Raw genomic sequence first — 22167 nt, 5'->3', positions numbered from 1 at the left:
TGCCCCCTCGCAGCCACTGTCAAGCGCGGGGGGCAGTGCCACGTGCAGGGCGCCGGGTCGGTGGGAGGTCGCTGAGGACCCCCGACCCTCCTGGAACGTTGCTGCCACCGTCCAGTCGAGGGGACCCCAGGCACGGGATGAGGAGGGGGCTGGAGCCCAGGGCTCATGAGGGGAGCTGGAGGGCGGTCCCTGTGCCCAAGGGGCAGCCTTTCTCTCGGGCAAGCAACATGGCAGGCGGGAGCGAGCCCCACGATAGGGGCCCTCAGCCCCCGCGACCCTCCTCCTTCTCCCACATTTGGGCATCTTTCAGGCCACAGGCCCCCACGCCCAAACCCGCCATATCTGGCCACACGCATCGGCCACAGTCACAATCGCCATCACAGTGGCCTCCTGCTGTCACCAGCCACCTCACTGCCTGTTGCTCGGGACCTATAAAAACAGGGGCCCCTGCAGCTGGCCCACAGTGCGCCGAGCTCCGAGGCCCTCGGATGCCAAACATGCTTGGAAGGAAGAGGAGCCGGAGCAGCGAGGCGCATGGCTGCCCACCTTGGCGTGGGATGCCACAGAGCCGCTTCCCGCAACCGTGGAGGAGGAAGGCACCTCCCAGGAGGAGGAACATCACCCCTCATGCCGCCAGGAGCGCGATCAACATCGCTCCGCTCATCGACGGCATGCAGCGCATGGCTGTAGGCTCACCAGGGAATGCCGTGGAGCCAAAGCGTGCCTGCCGGCCAGGGAGCAGCGGGAGCAGCGAGGCGGGTGGCTGCCCACCTTGGCGTGGGACGCCACAGAGACGCTTCCCACAACCTCCAAGGAGGAAAGCACCTCCCAGGAGCCTGAAGAGGGGGAAGCCGTGGTGGAGGAACAACATCACCCCTCCTGCCGCCAGGAGCGCGATCAACATCGCTCCGCTCATCGACGGCATGCAGCGCATGGCTGTAGGCTCACCAGGGAACGCCCTGGAGCCCAAGCGTGCCTGCCTGCCAGGGAGCAGCGGGAGCAGCGAGGCGGGTGGCTGCCCACCTTGGCGTGGGATGCCACAGAGACGCTTCCCGCAACCGCCAAGGAGGAAAGCACCTCCCAGGAGCCTGAAGAGGGGGAAGCCGTGGTGGAGGAACAACATCACCCCTCCTGCCGCCAGGAGCGCGGTCAACATCGCTCCGCTCATCGACGGCATGCAGCGCATGGCTGTAGGCTCACCAGGGAACGCCCTGGAGCCCAAGCGTGCCTGCCTGCCAGGCAGCAGCGGGAGCAGCGAGGCGGGCGGCTGCCCACCTTGGCGTGGGACGCCACAGAGACGCTTCCTGCAACCGCCAAGGAGGAAAGCACCTCCCAGGTGCCTGAAGAGGGGGAAGCAGTGGAGGAGGAACATCCCTCCTCGCGCCATGAGAGCCATTGCCCGCGCTCACGCTACCGACGTCGTCCAGCGCGCACCTGTGGGAACACAGGGCAACAGCATGGGGCCCTGGCATGTCTATCTGCGGAGGCACCTGGGCGTGAGGCCCAGGCGTGACAGCCCACCAAAGGATGACGTGGAGCCAATGGACATCGATCCACCAGAGTATGGCACGGGGCCAATGGCCGTTAATCCACCAGACGATGGCACAGAGCCCATGGAGGTCGATCCACCCGAGCATGGCTCGGGGCCCATGGCCGTTAAGCCACCAGACGACGGCACGGAGCCCATGGAGGTGGATCCACCTCAAGAACAGTGGTATCATCGATGGCGCTGGGTCCACCTGCCACAGGGATGACCTGCCAGTACCCCAGCCATCCAGGCTCCTTTGCACGAGACGGCGCCAACACCGTTGCAGCAGCGCCCGGCCGGCTCCCTACTGGCGGCCCAGCCTCCGCACCTTCACGAATGGACAATAAACAATAACAAAAGAATAAAAATGCTTTCGTCGTCTCTTATTTGGCACTTTGGCGACTGCATCTGCACTCCTGTGACCCGTCCTGGTCTCTCTCTTTGAGTAGGAGGCTCTTTTTAGAAACTTTCCGTTCCCATGCCCGCCTTCGTGCTTTGGTGGTGCCTTACATTCTGGTTTTTTTAGCCTATAACATCAATAATCTGGTAATAGTTTTTGAAATGGAGCAAAATTATCATAATAAAGGCACTGAACCCCAGGAATTTCTTGTTTCCAAATTATCAGTCTCACTTCAGGGCCAGGTAGAATTATGGAGGTCATTCTGGGAGTTACCGAAAAACACTTGAGAGACAATGCAATCACTGGTCACAGCCAACATGGGTTCGCAAGGGGAAAGTCCTGGTTAACTGAAAACCAACTCTATGGACTTCCCGGAGGCTCACCTGCAACATCTCCCACCAATAAACAGTTCTTTTGTTCACTGTCAAGGGTTGCGTGGGCCCTTCTTCCCCATCCCGCCCCACCGCCCCTCGTGAAGAGGTGCCATCTCTTCTGCACCGAGCCCCCAGGGAGAGGGGAGAAGCGGGCCTGGCTTCCATCGAGCTGCTGCCTTCCCCAGATGGCAAGGGACACCCACAACCTTGCGGAAGGTGGCCTGTCCCACTACCACCCAGGCCCTTACTTCAGACCATCACCAGCAGCAGCCCCACCGCTCACCTGAGGCACACCCCCACGAGGCAGCGGCCCCGCGGGTGGGATTTGTCCTGCTGAGCACAAGGCAGTGGTCCTCCCACCGTGTAGTCCCCTGCTCCTGTCCACGCCTCACCCATCTGCATACCGTGGGAGGCTGTGTCACGGGCCTTGCTAAAGTCAGGCTAAATGGCAGTCACCGCTCTCCCCTTGTCCCGCTAGGACAGTCACCTCCTCAAAGCAAGGCTCATGTTGGTCCCGGCACAACTCGTCCTTGCTGAAGCTCTGCTGGGGGTTCCCTGATGTCACCTCATCCTTCTCGTGCCTCTGAGTGATCTTCTGGCAGATGTCTGAGAAGGGCAAGAGCTTCTTCCTGGAAACCTGCCTACCTGGAAGGCTCCCGTTCAGGAGCTGCCTCGGATTCTTCCAACAAAACGGGAGAGCTCTTGCTCGGAACGGGTAAGCACGAGACCACAAAAGCAGTGAGAAGCTTTGTCCTTCATACTAGCAAACAGAGCAAGGGCGCACCTCAGACTCAACCCACCCCCACCTTCAGGCCCCACGGACCTCCCTCGGTGGCCTCCGACAGGCTCCTCGCATCGTGCTGGCACAGCATCCCAAAGGACTGTGGGAGATGTGGTGGTCAGAGGCCGTCTTGGGCTCAGTGACCATGAAATGATAGAATTCTCGATACTCGGTGAAGTAAGGAGGGGGCCAGCAAAACCGCTACCATGGACTTCCGGAGGGTGGACTTTGGCCTGCTCAGGACACTGGTCGAGAGGGTCCCTTGGGAGACAATCCTGAAGGGCAAAGGGGTCCAGGAAGGCTGGACATTCTTCAAGAAGGAAGTCTTAAAGGTGCAGGAGCAGGCTGCCCCCGTGTGCCATAAGAAGAACGGGCGGGGAAGACGACCGGCCTGGCTGAACGGGGAGCTCTGGCTGGGACTCAGGAAAAAAAGGAGAGTTTATCACTTGTGGAAGACAGGGCAGGCAACTCAAGAAGAGTACAGGGATCTCGTTAGGTCGTGCAGAGAGGAAATTAGAAAGGCAAAAGCCCAGCTAGAACTCAACCTGGCCACTGGCGTAAGAGACAACAAAAAATGTTTTTACAAATATATTAATGACAAAAGGAGAGCCAAGGAGAATCTCCATCGTCTATTGGATGCGGGGGGGAACATTGCCACCGAGGACGAGGAGAAGGCTGAGGTACTTAATGCCTTCTTTGCCGCAGTCTTTAATAGTCAGACCAGTTATCCTCAGGGTACTCAGCCCCCTGAACAGGAAGACAGGGACGGCGAGCAGGATAAATCCCCCATAATCCCAGAGGAAGCAGTTAACGACCTGCTACGCCACCTGGACGCTCACAAGTCTATGGGGCCGGATGGGATCCACCCGAGGGTACTGAGGGAGCTGGCGGAGGAGCTTGCCAAGCCACTCTCCATCATTTACCAGCAGTCCTGGTTAACAGGGGAGGTCCCGAACGACTGGAGGCTTGCCAGTGTGACGCCCATCTACAAGAAGGGCCGGAAGGAGGATCCGGGGAACTACAGGCCTGTCAGCCTGACCTCGGTGCCGGGGAAGATCATGGAGTGGTTCATCCTGAGGGCGCTCACAAGCCATGTCCGGGACAACCAGGGGATGAGGCCCAGCCAGCACGGGTTCATGGAAGGCAGGTCCTGCTTGACCAACCTGATCTCCTTCTATGAGCAGGTGACCCGCCTAGTGGATGAGGGAAAGGCTGTGGATGTGGTCTGCCTGCACTTCAGTAAAGCCTTTGACACTGTCTCCCACGGCATTCTCCTAGAGAAGCTGGCGGCTCACGGCTTAGACAGGTGCACTCTTCGCTGGGTGAAAAACCGGCTGGACGGCCGAGCCCGGAGAGTTGTGGTGAACGGAGTTAAATCCAGTTGGCGGCCGGTCACGAGCGGCGTTCCCCAGGGCTCAGTTTTGGGGCCAGTCTTGTTCAGTATCTTTATCAACGATCTGGATGAGGGGGTTGAGTGCTCCCTCAGTAAGTTTACAGACGACACCAAGCTGGGCAGGAGTGTTGATCTGCTCGAGGGTAGGAAGGCTCTGCAGAGGGACCTGGACAGGCTGGATCGATGGGCTGAGGCCAGTTGTATGAGCTTCAACAAGGCCAAGTGCCGGGTCCTGCACTTCGGCCACAACAACCCCATGCAACGCTACAGGCTTGGGGAAGAGTGGCTGGAAAGCTGCCCAGAGGAAAAGGACCTGGGGGTGCTGGCTGACAGCCGGCTGAACATGAGCCGTCAGTGTGCCCAGGTGGCCAAGAAGGCCAACGGCATCCTGGCCTGTATCAGAAATAGTGTGGCCAGCGGGAGCAGGGAGGTGATCGTGCCCCTGTACTCGGCACTGGTGAGGCCGCACCTCGAATCCTGTGTTCACTTTTGGGCCTCTCACTACAAGAAGGACATTGAGGTGCTGGAGCGTGTCCAGAGAAGAGCAACGAAGCTGGTGAAGGAGAACAAGCCTTATGAGGAGCGGCTGAGGGAACTGGGGTTGTTTAGCCTGGAGAAGAGGAGGCTGAGGGGAGACCTCATCGTGCTCTACCACTCCCTGAAAGGAGGCTGTAGTGAGGTGGGTGTTGGTCTCTTCTCCCAAGTAACTGGCGATAGGACAAGAGGAAATGGCCTCAAGTTGCGCCAAGGGCGGTTTAGATTGGACATTAGGAAAAATTTCTTTACTGAAAGAGTGGTCAAGCCTTGGAACAGGCTGCCCAGGGAAGGGGTTGAGTCACCATCCCTGGAGGTATTTATAAGACGTGTAGATGAGGCGCTTAGGGACATGGTTTGGTGGGCATGGTGGTGTTGAGTTGATGGTTGCACTCGATGATCTTAGAGGTCTTTTCCAACATTAATGATTCAATGATTCTATGATTCTATGACGCCCCTCGCTGGCCTCCAACAGCCTCCTCGCGTCGTGCTGGCACAGTGGCCCAAAGGACACCAGGCCCTCTCCTCCCCTCTCCCTCCCCTCTCCTTCGGGGCTCCGTGCGGAAGAGGTGGCACCTCTCCACGCTCCAGGGGCAGGGCCAGGGGACGGGAAAGAAGAGCCCACGCAACACTTGGCTATCAGCAATTCTTTTATGGAGTGCTGGGAGACCTTGCGCAGGCCGGCTCGGCCTCCCTTTCCCATCCCGCCGGCGGGGTGTCTGGATGCTTTGCCCCCCCGCAGCCACTGTCAAGCGCGGGGGGCAGTGCCACGTGCAGGGCGCCGGGTCGGTGGGAGGTCGCTGAGGACCCCCGACCCTCCTGGAACGTTGCTGCCACCGTCCAGTCGAGGGGACCCCAGGCACGGGATGAGGAGGGGGCTGGAGCCCAGGGCTCATGAGGGGAGCTGGAGGGCGGTCCCTGTGCCCAAGGGGCAGCCTTTCTCTCGGGCAAGCAACATGGCAGGCGGGAGCGAGCCCCACGATAGGGGCCCTCAGCCCCCGCGACCCTCCTCCTTCTCCCACATTTGGGCATCTTTCAGGCCACAGGCCCCCACGCCCAAACCCGCCATATTTGGCCACACGCATCGGCCACAGTCACAATCGCCATCACAGTGGCCTCCTGCTGTCACCAGCCACCTCACTGCCTGTTGCTCGGGACCTATAAAAACAGGGGCCCCTGCAGCTGGCCCACAGTGCGCCGAGCTCCGAGGCCCTCGGATGCCAAACATGCTTGGAAGGAAGAGGAGCCGGAGCAGCGAGGCGCATGGCTGCCCACCTTGGCGTGGGATGCCACAGAGCCGCTTCCCGCAACCGTGGAGGAGGAAGGCACCTCCCAGGAGGAGGAAACGGCGGCAGCGGAGGAGGAGGAACATCACCCCTCGTGCCGCCAGGAGCGCGATCAACATCGCTCCGCTCATCGACGGCATGCAGCGCATGGCTGTAGGCTCACCAGGGAATGCCGTGGAGCCAAAGCGTGCCTGCCGGCCAGGGAGCAGCGGGAGCAGCGAGGCGGGTGGCTGCCCACCTTGGCGTGGGACGCCACAGAGACGCTTCCCGCAACCGCCAAGGAGGAAAGCACCTCCCAGGAGCCTGAAGAGGGGGAAGCCGTGGTGGAGGAACAACATCACCCCTCCTGCCGCCAGGAGCGCGATCAACATCGCTCCGCTCATCGACGACATGCAGCGCATGGCTGTAGGCTCACCAGGGAACGCCCTGGAGCCCAAGCGTGCCTGCCTGCCAGGGAGCAGCGGGAGCAGCGGGAGCAGCGAGGCGGGTGGCTGCCCACCTTGGCGTGGGACGCCACAGAGACGCTTCCCGCAACCGCCAAGGAGGAAAGCACCTCCCAGGAGCCTGAAGAGGGGGAAGCCGTGGTGGAGGAACAACATCACCCCTCCTGCCGCCAGGAGTGCGGTCAACATCGCTCCGCTCATCGACGGCATGCAGCGCATGGCTGTAGGCTCACCAGGGAACGCCCTGGAGCCCAAGCGTGTCTGCCTGCCAGGCAGCAGCGGGAGCAGCGAGGCGGGCGGCTGCCCACCTTGGCGTGGGACACCACAGAGACGCTTCCCGCAACCGCCAAGGAGGAAAGCACCTCCCAGGAGCCTGAAGAGGGGGAAGCCGTGGTGGAGGAACAACATCACCCCTCCTGCCGCCAGGAGCGCGATCAACATCGCTCCGCTCATCGACGGCATGCAGCGCATGGCTGTAGGCTCACCAGGGAACGCCCTGGAGCCCAAGCGTGTCTGCCTGCCGGGGAGCAGCCGGAGCAGCGAGGCGGGCGGCTGTCCACCTTGGCGTGGGACGCCACAGAGACGCTTCCCGCAACCGCCAAGGAGGAAAGCACCTCCCAGGAGCCTGAAGAGGGGGAAGCAGTGGAGGAGGAACATCCCTCCTCGCGCCATGAGAGCCATTGCCCGCGCTCACGCTACCGACGTCGTCCAGCGCGCACCTGTGGGAACACAGGGCAACAGCATGGGGCCCTGGCATGTCTATCTGCGGAGGCACCTGGGCGTGAGGCCCAGGCGTGACAGCCCACCAAAGGATGACGTGGAGCCAATGGACATCGATCCACCAGAGTATGGCACGGGGCCAATGGCCGTTAATCCACCAGACGATGGCACAGAGCCCATGGAGGTCGATCCACCCGAGCATGGCTCGGGGCCCATGGCCGTTAAGCCACCAGACGACGGCACGGAGCCCATGGAGGTGGATCCACCTCAAGAACAGTGGTATCATCGATGGCGCTGGGTCCATCTGCCACAGGGATGACCTGCCAGTACCCCAGCCATCCAGGCTCCTTTGCACGAGACGGCGCCAACACCGTTGCAGCAGCGCCCGGCCGGCTCCCTACTGGCGGCCCAGCCTCCGCACCTTCACGAATGGACAATAAACAATAACAAAAGAATAAAAATGCTTTCGTCGTCTCTTATTTGGCACTTTGGCGACTGCATCTGCACTCCTGTGACCCGTCCTGGTCTCTCTCTTTGAGTAGGAGGCTCTTTTTAGAAACTTTCCGTTCCCATGCCCGCCTTCGTGCTGTGGTGGTGCCTTACATTGTTTTTTTTAGCCTATAACATCAATAAACTGGTAATAGTTTTTGAAATGGAGCAAAATTATCATAATAAAGGCACTGAACCCCAGGAATTTCTTGTTTCCAAATTATCAGTCTCACTTCAGGGCCAGGTAGAATTATGGAGGTCATTCTGGGAGTTACCGAAAAACACTTGAGAGACAATGCAGTCACTGGTCATAGCCAACACGGGTTCGCAAGGGGAAAGTCCTGGTTAACTGAAAACCAACTCTATGGACTTCCCGGAGGCTCACCTGCAACATCTCCCACCAATAAACAGTTCTTTTGTTCACTGTCAAGGGTTGCGTGGGCCCTTCTTCCCCATCCCGCCCCACCGCCCCTCGTGAAGAGGTGCCATCTCTTCTGCACCGAGCCCCCAGGGAGAGGGGAGAAGCGGGCCTGGCTTCCATCGAGCTGCTGCCTTCCCCAGATGGCAAGGGACACCCACAACCTTGCGGAAGGTGGCCTGTCCCACTACCACCCAGGCCCTTACTTCAGACCATCACCAGCAGCAGCCCCACCGCTCACCTGAGGCACACCCCCACGAGGCAGCGGCCCCGCGGGTGGGATTTGTCCTGCTGAGCACAAGGCAGTGGCCCTCCCACCGTGTAGTCCCCTGCTCCTGTCCACGCCTCGCCCATCACTCACCTCACCCTCATTCACCATTTGGCCATTTCATTCGAGGCCACCGAGGCGAAGGGCTCCGGAGCGAAGGATCGCGCCGGGGGACCCTTCCTGAAGCGGCAAAACCGCGGCAAAAACCGCGAAGGCAAAAGCGCAGGGAGCGAGAGGGTGCCCCAGCCCCCCTCCCCCCAGCCGGGGGAGCGAGCTCCTGACGAGCGGCAGCTCTGACTCAGCGTGGACGGGGCCAGGAGGGACGGCGGCCAAACCCCCTCAGGTACAAGAGCAGCCCCCAGGGAGCGCGAGCGACCCGGAGCGCGGCGAACAGAGAGTGGCGCGGCAGTTGGCACAGGGCAGGGCGTGCGAGCAGGGCGCAGCCCCCTCCAGGCTCCAGAGGCTCGCTCAACCCGTGGTCGTCGCCCTCCCAGAAGAGGACCTGGCCATGGTATCCACTCGGCCGAAAGCCATCGCCAGGAGAAACGTGGCGACCCAGACGGAGCCCCTATGCAAACACACATCTGTCCGGGTCTCCGGCTGCAGGGAGTGCCTGAGCCTGTCCCTTGTGCAGGAGGCCAGCAGGGACAACGCCTGTGTGCGCTGCGACCAGGTGGATGATCTGCTCAGCCTGGTGGCAGAGCTGAAGGAGGAAGTGGAGAGGTTAAAGAGCATCAGGGAGTGTGAGAGGGAGATAGATTGGTGGAGCCGCACCCTACCATCCCTGAGGCAAGGGCAGCAGATGGAGGCTCCACAAGAAGCGGAGGATCCCCTGCCCTCTTGCCACCAGGCAGAAGGAGGGGACCCAGGCGATGGAGGGGAATGGATACAGGTCCCTGCTCGGGGCGCCAGGCGAAGCCCCGCCCGGCCTCCCTCACCCCAACCTTCCCAGTTGCCCTTACAGAACAGATACAGGGCTCTGGAACTTGAGGGCCGGACAAACGAGGACACGGATGAAGGCCCACCCAGGGGGTTGCCCGAGGCGAGGCAGCCAGCCCCACGCATTACGACTGCCTCCGCTAAGAAAAAAAGGAGGGTAACTGTCATAGGTGATTCCCTTCCGAGGGGGACGGAGGGCCCAATTTGCCGGCCAGACCCATCCCACAGGGAAGTCTGCTGCCTCCCTGGGGCCCGGGTTAAAGACATTGCTAGGAAGCTCCCCGGTCTGGTACAGCCCTCCGATTACTACCCGCTACTGGTTATACAGGCTGGCAGTGAGGAGGTTGCAGAGAGAAGAACCAAAGGGATCAAAAGGGACTTCAGGGCACTGGGGCGACTGGTGGAAGGATCGGGAGCACAGGCAGTGTTTTCCTCGATCCCTTCAGTGGCAGGGAGGAATACTGAAGGGATCAGGGAAACTCATCGGATCAACATGTGGCTTAGGGGCTGGTGCCATCGGCAGAATTTTGGCTTCTTTGACCATGGGGAGGTTTACACGGCACCGGGCCTGCTGGCGACGGACGGAGTTCAGCTGTCTCACAGGGGGAAAAGGATTCTCGCACATGAGTTGGCGGGGCTCATCAAGAGGGCTTTAAACTAGGTTCGAAGGGGGAAGGGGATAAAATCAGGCTCACTAGAGAAGAGCCTAGGGACGGCATGCCAGTGTCGGGGGAGAAATCGGCAGCCCAGCTCAAGTGCATCTACACCAATGCATGCAGCATAGGCGGCAAACAGGAGGAGCTGGAAGCCATTGTGCAGCAGGGTAGCTATGACTTAGTTGCCATCACGGAAACATGGTGGGATGAGTCTCACGATTGGAGTGCTGCAATGGATGGCTACAAGCTCTTCAGAAGGGACAGGCAAGAAAGGAGAGGCGGTGGGGTAGCCCTGTATGTTAGCGAGTGCTTCGACTGTCTAGAGCTCAATGGTAGTGATGATGAGGTCGAGTGCTTGTGGGTAAGGATGAGGGGGAAGGCCAACAAGGCAGATATCCTGCTGGGAGTCTGTTATAGACCACCTTGCCAGGACGAGGAGGCAGACGAAATATTCTACAAGAGGCTGGCAGATGTCTCCCAGTCGCTAGCCCTTGTTCTCGTGGGGGACTTCAACTTTCCGGACGTCTGCTGGAAATACCACACGGCAGAGAGGAAACAGTCGAGGAGGTTCCTGGAGTGTGTGGAAGATAACTTCCTGACGCAGCTGGTAAGCGAGCCCACTAGGGGAGGTGCCTCGCTTGACCTCTTGTTCACGAACAGAGAAGGACTGGTGGGAGTGAAGTAAAGAGGGGGGCCAGCAAAACCGCTACCATGGACTTCCGGAGGGTGGACTTTGGCCTGCTCAGGACACTGGCTGAGAGGGTCCCTTGGGAGACAGTCCTGAAGGGCAAAGGGGTCCAGGAAGGCTGGACATTTTTCAAGAAGGAAGTCTTAAAGGCGCAGGAGCAGGCTGTCCCCGTGTGCCCTAAGAAGAACGGGCGGGGAAGACGACCGGCCTGGCTGAACGGGGAGCTCTGGCTGGGACTCAGGAAAAAAAGGAGAGTTTATCACTTGTGGAAGACAGGGCAGGCAACTCAAGAAGAGTACAGGGATCTCGTTAGGTCGTGCAGAGAGGAAATTAGAAAGGCAAAAGCCCAGCTAGAACTCAACCTGGCCACTGGCGTAAGAGACAACAAAAAATGTTTTTACAAATATATTAATGACAAAAGGAGAGCCAAGGAGAATCTCCATCCTCTATTGGATGCGGGGGGGAACATTGCCACCAAAGACGAGAAGGCTGAGGTACTTAATGCCTTCTTTGCCGCAGTCTTTAATAGTCAGACCAGTTATCCTCAGGGTATTCAGCCCCCTGAACAGGAAGACAGGGACAGCGAGCAGGATAAACCCCCCATAATCCCAGAGGAAGCAGTTAACGACCTGCTACGCCACCTGGACGCTCACAAGTCTATGGGGTCGGATGGGATCCACCCGAGGGTACTGAGGGAGCTGGCGGAGGAGCTTGCCAAGCCACTCTCCATCATTTACCAGCAGTCCTGGTTAACAGGGGAGGTCCCAGACGACTGGAGGCTAGCCAATGTGATGCCTCAAGTTGCGCCAAGGGCGGTTTAGATTGGACATTAGGAAAAATTTCTTTACTGAAAGAGTGGTCAAGCCTTGGAACAGGCTGCCCAGGGAAGGGGTTGAGTCACCATCCCTGGAGGTATTTATAAGACGTGTAGATGAGGCGCTTAGGGACATGGTTTGGTGGGCATGGTGGTGTTGAGTTGATGGTTGCACTCGATGATCTTAGAGGTCTTTTCCAACATTAATGATTCAATGATTCTATGATTCTATGACGCCCCTCGCTGGCCTCCGACAGCCTCCTCGCGTCGTGCTGGCACAGTGGCCCAAAGGACACCAGGCCCTCTCCTCCCCTCTCCCTCCCCTCTCCTTCGGGGCTCCGTGCGGAAGAGGTGGCACCTCTCCACGCTCCAGGGGCAGGGCCAGGGGATGGGAAAGAAGAGCCCACGCAACACTTGGCTATCAGCAATTCTTTTATGGAGTTCTGGGAGACCTTGTGCAGGCCGGCTCGGCCTCCCTTTCCCATCCCGCCGGCGGGGTGTCTGGATGCTTTGCCCCCTCGCAGCCACTGTCAAGCGCGGGGGGCTGTGCCACTTGCAGGGCGCCGCCTGGGTGGAGGGTCGCTGAGGACCCTCGACCCTCCTGGAACGTTGTTGCCACCGTCCGGTCGAGGGGACCCCAGGCATGGGGTCTTCTGTCATTCTCCTCTGCTGTTATACCACTAGTCTAGCCAAGTAAGCTCTCGGGTCAGGCTTGGCATGACACCCTTGACGAATCCCTGCTGTTTCCCACCACCTTATATGTGCGGTTTGCATTTTGCCTCTCTCACATCCTGGACGAACAGATTTCCTATCTAAGTCCAGGATGTCAGTTCAGCCCATGGCTTGCAGCAGATAACTCTTCGATGCCCTTCAACTTCTTTAGAACTCCTGCAGTGTCACCACATCTGCATCTTTTTTTCTCCCACTATTCAAGTGCAAATTTAGTATCTGAGGTATTGTTACAGTAAGAGCCAGATTCAACACTTGGTTCAAACAGCTCACAAATCAATCCATGTGAACAGAGAACTGCCACTGGTTTTGGAAACTCATCACCAGCGGCGTTAGAAACATATTTATAAAATCTATAGCTACTTATACTCAGTACAATAAAAATCACAAGACAGCTCCGATGAGAGAAACTGCAATGGGAAAAGGTCTTGGCTTTATTAAGTGCTTGCTGGATAACAGCTTCAAGTTAAGGGGTTTCTCAAGCTATGGAAACCATTTGCTGTTTGCCCTCCTCCTCTTTTCCCCTTGCTCTTCTCCTCACAAATAAATGGCAAAGGACGTAAAGGACACAAAGGAAAAGACTTCCTGGATTGTATCTAAGTTCCCTAGTGCTTTGCATGAACACATTTTAAGCAAAAGAGGAATGGAAGTGACTGACAGCATGGAAGAAGAGTATTGTCATGTCGTTTGGTCCATGAGCAACAGAGAAGCAACTGCATCTCTTCCCAGAAGGATCCCTGCCCTCCGGACAGGACTAGTTAGATGCACCTTTAGCTTTGTGCATGTGCTATGTCCTGCTGAAGAGTGATGGGAGCTGGAACACAGCTGGTGACTTTCAAGATTTATAACCTGATCTTTCTATGCTTTTGGTCAACTTAAATGCATGAGTATTTTGAGACTGAATTCATTCTGTGTTATGCTGTCACAGTCTAATAATGAATGTGACTACAGAAGTTTCATTATTTGATAATTCATAATACAAATGGAGCCTCTTCCTCCCATCCACCACCAAGCATTAACATTCATTTTGCATGCCTTTTATAGATGAGGTGAATAAGCCATTTTTATGTTCCTACCCCTCTAGCAACAACTCATCTTCAAAAACAAAGGATAGCTGCTACTTTGTGACAAAAGAAATGGCTTGCAGTGGCAATTGTTTTTCATATGGCAACAAATTGGGCATGCATAAACTCATGGGCATTTGTTACTTTACTCTTCATATTTACATACTGCAGATCACAGTAAGTATTGAGTGGAATGCAAGCTCATCTAGAAGCATTATGATAAATTCCTAGGTACACCTGAGCAACAGAGAGGAACTTCTGAACATCTCAGAAGAAGCATTCCAAAGAATCCAAATAAGGCACCAAGTACAGGCTACTCCAAACAAACAAGTATGACTGACTGATTCAGGCTACCTTAGCTAACACACAGACTGAATTCCCTTGTGTATGACAAGCAGCTTCACATTCCACGTTCTCCAGACACTGGGTTTTTCTCATTGTATTTGTAGTTACTGATGCATGCTGGCTCTTTCCTACTCATTTTCCTGTGGCTTCTCTAACATCATTTTCTTTCTTTCCACCATTCTAAACTCTGACAAATATCTTGGGTCACCTGTGTCACAGACCTATAAACTTAAAATTGCATTTATTACAATCCTCCTTGCAGACTATCCACGCCCAGAGAAGCCATATCCTATTTTTTGATACTGTTTCCCTCTACCGAGGGCTAAAGAGAACAACTAGTGAGACAAGTTTCAGTTTCTAAAATCTGCTCGCATTCTTCAGAAGAGTTTGAACTGAGATATTAACAATGTGATCAATGAAAACTCAACAGCAGTCACTCAAGAGAAGGGCTATTAACTTTTTGGCAGAACTTCAAATTTGTTGCTTTCTACCTGGATTGCCTCCTCATTTCAAATGACTACAGCAGTTATCATTGTTGTTCAAGATCTTAAGCAGCATGATATAACCTTCTCATTCTTAAAATGTACCCAGAAACAGCTTAATTCCAGTAACAGATAACAACACTCTCTTATAAAGTACACCTAAGAACAATGGCAAACATTTGGCAACGGGTTTGGAAAGCAGTTTTAATACGTCGCTGGTTTAAAGTCTATTCATGTTTTGTATGTATGCTCAAGACGACACAGAAAGCAGTGGTGTAAGAGAAAATGGCTGTATAGAATTTAGCATGGAGTCTGTTGACTTTGCCCAGTTCATCAACTTTTTCAAAAAAGTGAGCTATGACTTAAATACCTTATTTAAAACCCATTTATGATGTTACCAACATGTTAGTTGTAAGCTAGCGATGCTAACAGGTGAAAGCTGACAGTTTCATTCATCTGTGATGAAGGAAATACATTACTGTACCACCCCAAAAACTGCTTTACTGTGAAATCTCAGTGAACCATACGTAAAAACAGAAAAAATCCTCCTTCAATTAGTGCAGTAGTTTAGAGGTGAAACATAAGAATGGTAACTAAACATGAAACACTGTGGATGCACTCTGGAGGTGCAGTACAGTAGTGTTTTAAGTGGGATAAGGAGAGCACTCCGCTGTTGTTCCCTTTGGTGTAATTTGGTTCATGGAGATCACGAACTAGACTTCTCTCAGATGAAACTGAACTGGAAAATGCACTGCAGGAGCATATCTAATACACTGCACCTGCAAATGGGTACTTAGTCCCCAAGATTAGACTAAAAATAGTTCAAACTAAATAACTCTGAAATGTGTACAGCACAGATGTCAGGTGCTCCATTTCAACTGTTTTGCTGTATGAAACTGCTCCTACTGAGCTGCACTAGCCATTTATGCCAACATAGCTGCAAACACACTGCTTCCTGATGGGTTATGGATGTGATGGGTGTATCAATTTTATAAAATACTAGTATTCACTACAGTCCAGCCGTCTGAAATTTTTTTTAGGCAAGTCCAATCAAGTTGCCTTTTTAACGATCAAGGGGGAAAAATTATCAATGCTATGTTCTTGAGAATCTTTGAGATTTGCAACTCATCTTAGAAACATTAGCTGTTGCAATTGCTAAGTATTTGTAGTTGAACATCAAAAAGATTCTTGAAAAAGAATTTTCCAGAAAGGGCAAGAAATCAACAACATACCTTATTGCTTCCTCCACAGATTGGCCAACTATATTTGAGGAGGGACCTGGCTGAGACAAAGGCGTCAAGCTTATCACCCACTTTACTGGCTTGTAGTACTCATCACTGGAACTCAATAGGTAGAACAGTGTGGTCAGAAAAATCACCTGCAAAATAAATTGGAGTTTTAATTTAAAAGACAATAAATACTTTCCAGAACTACAGTATGCAGCTAGGCTTCAGATACTGAACTTCATTGGAAAGGCACAAGATACTATTCCACAAGCTTGGATTTAGAGAAACAACAGAGCCAGAAGAGTAATTTTCTCCCCTGCTCCACAAAGGACGTAACAGTTATAGCTAAACATTATAAAATTTTTTGGTCCTGTTCAGTCTCTTCTCAAAGTCACATCTAGATCAAACAAATAGAACCCGTTGATCTAGATCAACATTCCAGTTGGTTTTTTTTTGTTTTTTTCCCAGTATGTTTAGCAGATCAAAGAATTGTTGAATAGTAACATCTATTCTTAAAACGACAACAACAAAAAAACAGAAACGAAAACAAAAAACCGCCACATAAATCTGAGTTGTCTCGAGTCATTATGCAGCTATCAGATATGAATTAAACAAAAACTCACAAACAGAAAATTTGTAATATTTATTAGGTTGGCAATTCTGACTGAATGCTCCTTCTGTGAGCTTGAAGATGAGTCTCAGCAGAAGTGATGGCAGTTCCATTGTTTCAGTTTAAAGACCAAAAAAATACAATCAGATTGTATTAGCTTCCTGTATGTTGCAGTCTACTATGTTCTCCTTATTTTCCTGTTGGTGGGCTCAGCATACATCACAGAAATGTGTCCAGGGTGAAACAGAATACTTCAAACAAGGAAAATCCATTCTATATGCTCCCATGGTAAACTATGGCTTATATTTGCTTCATCTGCAAGCCTTAGATCTTTCTTCTTCCTTCCCAAGATTAAAAAGAATTCTTTTGCTTTCCTTATTTCTAACCTACTCGAATGCTAGAATAAACCACATCTTAATCTTCTGATAAGTCAAACAGCCTGACCTCCCTAAGTCTCTTACTTCCAAGCATTTTACCCAGTCTGCAGACAACTCATGCCCTTTTCCTGTATTCTCTCTGAACACGCTCAGGAAAAAAAATGCAGACAGCACAACGTGCAGTATTCCATTACCAGTCTCAAGAATGCCATCCATTTGTCTCTGTTCCTAATTCCTTTCTACTCAGTGAAATGTTACTACTACTTCCCCCCACCCTCCCAGCCTTGAACTCAGAAGTCACACTCAGCTGTTCACCTCTGTGACCCTTTTCCAAAATGTCATATATAGGTGTAGGCTGTATTCCGTCTTCCCAGGTGTGTAACTTCTGCCTTGGGTGATAAACCAATCTATCAACTAAAACAAGTCATTACATCAGCACATCTGAACAGCATAGTGTTAACATTCATTTTGAGATCATTTAAAAAAAAAAAAAAAACAACCAATAAAAAGCCTGAATTAGGCCTTGGTTTAACGGGAAATAATCCAGTGCCAGTACCAGTATCAGCTATGTTTTGCTACAATTTCAAATGAGTAAATCTTAAAACCTGCATCAGATTTTAGCATCCTCTGTAATGCTGCAATTATGGTAATTTTCTCTTTGATAGGGCCTGCCATTTCTCCTAAGTTACTGTAATATTTCCTGATTTCACTACAAAACTCCCTATACTGAAGCAGGCATCCAGATGGTGTTTTGTCTTCCTTCCACTGGGATCCGGTTACAGATCCTTCTTGCACTGCAGTTTTCAACACAGAAAGCAGCATATTGCTCTAAGTACAATATCCGCTCATTCTGACACAAAAAGCAAAGTGAGAAACAGCTCTACTGGATCTTGTTTTATTAGGACAGTTAACTTCTAAAGATGTTGCCTTTTGAAAAGAATACAGCAGCCAGGGAATGAGCAAATTGACTGCAGCAAACAGGCAAAGCTTGATTCCCTGTGGTATGAGAAACATACAGGGCTGACTTGAGGCAGGCTATGAATAAAAGCTGGGGATTAGTTCACGTGGCAACACGTACAGAACCTGTACTGACTGGAAAAACTGTTCTTCCCCAGTGTTTACAGAAGAAATTTGCTTTCTTAGGGAGTAACAGCACACCAACATACACATACCCACCTGAACTGTAAAAGCCAAAGTGACAGCTGGGGATGAACAGCAATGGAATAAAGTCGTATTAAACTGAACTACAAGCTAGGAAAAGATACAAACCTAACTCAATTCCTGTTAAGACAAGATGCATGTAACCACACCATACAAAATCAACTGAATTTTAGATTATCAGCATTTTGGGAAATTAATATATTTGCTTTAGCTCAATAGGTACAGAAATGCAGAAAGAAGTAATCACAGAATGTATTAATTTATTATTAAGTGGCTTGCACTCTTCAAACAAGTAGAATAGCCTCAATATTACATTCAGCAGCAAAAAGGTATGTCCTACCCTGTATCAACTGGAGTCTGAAAGTTTTCAGACCTCGTTTACAGGATATCTGAGATTTCAGACATTACCTAAATTGCTTCCTAAGCAACAATTCAACATCCTGCTGATGTCTATGAGGAGGAGGAATTCCCCAGAGATAAAATAAGATCTTTCCATTGTTAAACAATTGATGGATTACTATTTCTTGCTCTAGAATTTTTTCTGTAGCCCAAAACGTTAAATACTCTAATTTGAGGGGGGATAGACTGAATTCAAGGAGAAAGCTATGGGTAAACATTCTATACTAAAATGGTAATTCAGCATTTCCACATATATCAAGAAACATACGACTTAATTCCTTGTGCATCAGATCCATAGACTTGGGAAATATTTTTGTATCTGCCTTTCATACTCAATTTTCTGCCCAAAAGCTTTGTTCTTGTCTTTTTTTTTTTTTTTTTTAAACAGCATCAAAAATTTGCATATTCCCCGCAGGCCTGTAGATGCCCATCAGCCAAATGGAGTTTTTATCTTCTGATCTTTGTAACAGAGTATGAGTAGAGTGTGTGTGTGCACATGCATGTGAGTGTACCTGTGTGCATACATATATACACACACACACAAAGGCATATATATACATGCATGTGCTTGTGTGTTCGGATAGGAACTTGTATTCAGAAGTGAAATAGAAGTGGCACTCTTGTAACAATCAGTTTTCAAACGTCTGTTGAGGATCTGAATACAGTCTTACTGGATCATGGATGGATATGCTATGCAGATTACTTCCTACTGAATGTTTGATGGAAGATGTATTTTTCAAAATGGAGGTTCTGAACAAAGTGTTCATTATTTCTATGTTTTAAAGCACAATTTTTTAAAACCATTTATCAAGATAAAATGCACTATTTTAATTTTTATTCAAGATGACTAAAACTAGACTGAAATGTAATCAGTTGAAAAGCTATCCACTTCAGGAATTATCTTGTTGGAAAATGTAAATTAGTTTGTGCCACTTCAAACTAGTAAAAACTCTTCTGTAGCAATTAAGAATCCTGCAAAATGAAAAAATAAGAGTACAGTTAAAGCTGGTGTAGCGCTTTCTTTTAAACACAGCTCTACCTAGACATAACTTAAAATAATTCCTTCTGTTTCACATTTAGAAAAAAAACTTCCCTCAGTAGCCCATTGTCCTGGTTTCAGCTAGGATAGAATTAAATTTCTTCCTAGTGCTGTGGTTTGGATTTAGTATGAGAAGAATGTTGATAACACACTGATGTTTTTAGTTGTTGCCAAGTAGCCTGCTAGTCAAGGACACTCAGATTCCATGCTAGTCAAGGACACTCAGCTTCCAACCTGGCTGAGGGGGAGCATAGCCGGGACAGCTGGTCCAGCTGGCCAATGGGGTATTCCATACCATGTGATGTCATGTTCAGTATATGAATAGTAGGTGTGATCCAAGAAGTAGCGATCACTACTTGGTTATCGGTCAGCGCGGGTGGTGAGCAATTGCATTGTGCATCGCTCATTTTATGTATTCTATCTGTTCAGTTTTTGTGGCAAGAACCTTTGCGAAAGACTTGCATAAAGATGAGAAACGATGCCTCTGAATAGACACAACAGCCTATGAAACATACAGTGCAAACGACTAAGTTATAGCACTCTCCCACAGCGTTTAACAGCATTAATAACTACTCTTCAGGTAGGCATGCAAATTTTAAATGCCTTCAAAAAAGGTAGTTCATACAGTTACAAGAACACCAACACTTATACACGACATTTTCTGTGCATAGAAATGGAGGCAAGCATATCCCTTTACCCTGGCATATTTAAAGTACAGTTAACAGGACAAAGCTGTTCAGTGATTTTTTGCCTTATTTCTTAAAAGTTGAAGTATTTCTAATTTATCAGTTCTGCTGTTTGCACTTCAAAGGCTATCATTATCAAGAACCTATACATGTATTAAAACATATCTTTCCTATATATGTAAGATCACTACGAGTGCAAAATGGAAGCTCATGGCCAAATCGAAGAAACCAAGAGTGCAGGACTGATGTGTTTCAGTGGGGAAAGCTTTATATGACCATTTTAAGTAACATGTTCAACCTACAACAGAAGTAGAGGAAACAGAGTAGCCTTTAGGGCATCTAATCTTTAAATGAATTCCAACACAGCAATATCCCATCTAGCTCTGCTAAACCAGCTGACTGTACACTGCCCCAGCAAGTGGCAGGACCCTGCTGACACACAAAAAGGCAGGATCATGCATCACATCAACAGCATGTAATGAACTTGGTATAAGCCATTAGGCATCTAGAGCTGAATTTTGTGTCTGAGCAATGAGTGCATTGAAATCATCTGCAATTATTATCCAAACTTGTAATTTTTAAGTACACTAACTTCTCAGACACTGTTTTCAATGTGTCATCACGGGTGAAGTTGTGAACTAAGGAAGAAAAGAAGTGAAATACTTCCATGCAATCTTTTCTTTACTAACTGAAAGATAACTAGAGAACAACAAAATTAAGTGGCAGCAATTTTCTTCAGTTCAAGACAGCCATTCCATTAAGTCTTATTGTGATCTGTTCTTTCTTAAATATTGAAGAGAATCCACACAGCTGCCTTGAAATGCTGTTAAACATTATTTCAGTTTTGCAGCTTTGTCTACAAAGACCTCCCTCCTGAGCAAGCATCAATGAAGGCAATGAAGTTAAACTGGCAAAACACTTTGTTTTCTAAGAAATGTTTTTGAATCCTGAACTAAAAACCAAGACATGGCTTTCAGTGAAGCTTCCAAGATCAGTATTTGTTTAGTTAAAACAGGAGAAAGTCCCAGGCCAGTGTTTTAGGAGATTTTTATTTTTAAGTAACAGCTGTCACAGTAAATGAGGAGAAAGAAGTTACCTCTACCATTATAAATTACTCCACATAGCTGTGGCATTTAGAAACAACAGAAACTATAAACATCTAGCTCTCATAATATGCAAAAAAGTAATATATCCTTTAAAGAAAACACCTTTAATAAAAAGGTTTCGGAGACTACTACTCAGCGTGGGCAATAACATTAATAAGAATTAACTTTGTGTAGGAAGCATTCTGCAATTAAGAGCTCATAGAAGTTAAATAAAAACAACACAACAACCCCCTTACACAGATTTGCTGAAGGCACTTCGTTAAAAAAAGGGAATATAAGGTACTCCTTGTGAAATAAATACTTCGGCTGACATTTCCCTGTAACAATTTTTCCCCTTTTCCAAGAGCCTTGGCTTGTTTAAGAATATGCTTATGAGGACATGCCATAAGATTTCAATAGTTACGTAGGATATCACAAGTTACAGCTCAGTATCTTCAAGGCCAGAAACAAGAGTTTTCCATGAATAGAATGACAGGAAGACTGCCAGCTCCTTCATGTGGAAGTTACACAAATCTTGCCCTTTGCCTGGAATGCCCCTCAAACAACAGATTTGAAACTCTTGAAGAATTTTGGTATTAGATAAGGTTAGAAGATGTTTTCAATGCTTTAGGTTTGATTTTTCATTGTTACAACATGTGCCGTTAGGTTCCTTCAGTAAAACGGACCACATAAACCGATGACATACTACTTACCACCGAAAGCACAAAATTGAGAAGAGCTGTCCCACTATGGAAGAGGATTGTCACTAATGTTGTAACTGTAGTAAACAAGAGGCTCACATTGCGACTCATCACTATCCACAGAGACTCCAAGATCTGAAAAAGGAGGGGGAAGCGAAGACAAAGTCAGGCACTGGATGATATTAGCTGGGACAGAGAACTGCTTACAGAGTGACTCATCTCCATCAAGCCATACAAAGATGACATTTTTTAAAAAATCATCTTCCCTCACTCCTAAATTACAGCAGGTTTTATCAAGTGGAAACATCTACTTTACCAAAGACAAATTTCTAGGTAAATGATTACAAGGTTTTAGAATTTTTCTCCCGATGCTCAAAACTATTTCATTATGCAAAATTGCAAAAAATCTAGATGCGGTGACACTTGTTTATTGCGATTAACATCACCATCAATTGAAAGCAGATCTTGTCTTAGGAGAGAAAACTCATCTTTTCAAAAGCAGAAATGCTAAAACACGAAGAACAAGGAGTAA

At 50.2% G+C, this 22167-nt stretch overlaps 1 protein-coding gene across 1 annotated transcript in view; it reads right to left on the bottom strand.

The window, feature by feature from the left end:
* TMEM245 (transmembrane protein 245) overlaps positions 1-22167 on the bottom strand; it is a 139945-nt gene that overhangs the window by 50288 nt on the left and 67490 nt on the right. Inside the window, exons 12-13 of the mRNA XM_075142350.1 lie at positions 21648-21770; positions 15584-15729 (exon numbers count right to left, since the gene is read on the bottom strand). Of these exons, the coding sequence (XP_074998451.1) occupies positions 15584-15729; positions 21648-21770 (269 nt within the window). The remainder of the gene's footprint in view (positions 1-15583; positions 15730-21647; positions 21771-22167) is intronic.

Source organism: Calonectris borealis, chromosome 2, assembly GCF_964195595.1.
Source record: "Calonectris borealis chromosome 2, bCalBor7.hap1.2, whole genome shotgun sequence".
NCBI classification, from domain to species: domain Eukaryota; kingdom Metazoa; phylum Chordata; class Aves; order Procellariiformes; family Procellariidae; genus Calonectris; species Calonectris borealis.
Note: the sequence above shows the minus strand (reverse complement) of the source record. Positions and strands in the feature narration are given on the sequence as shown.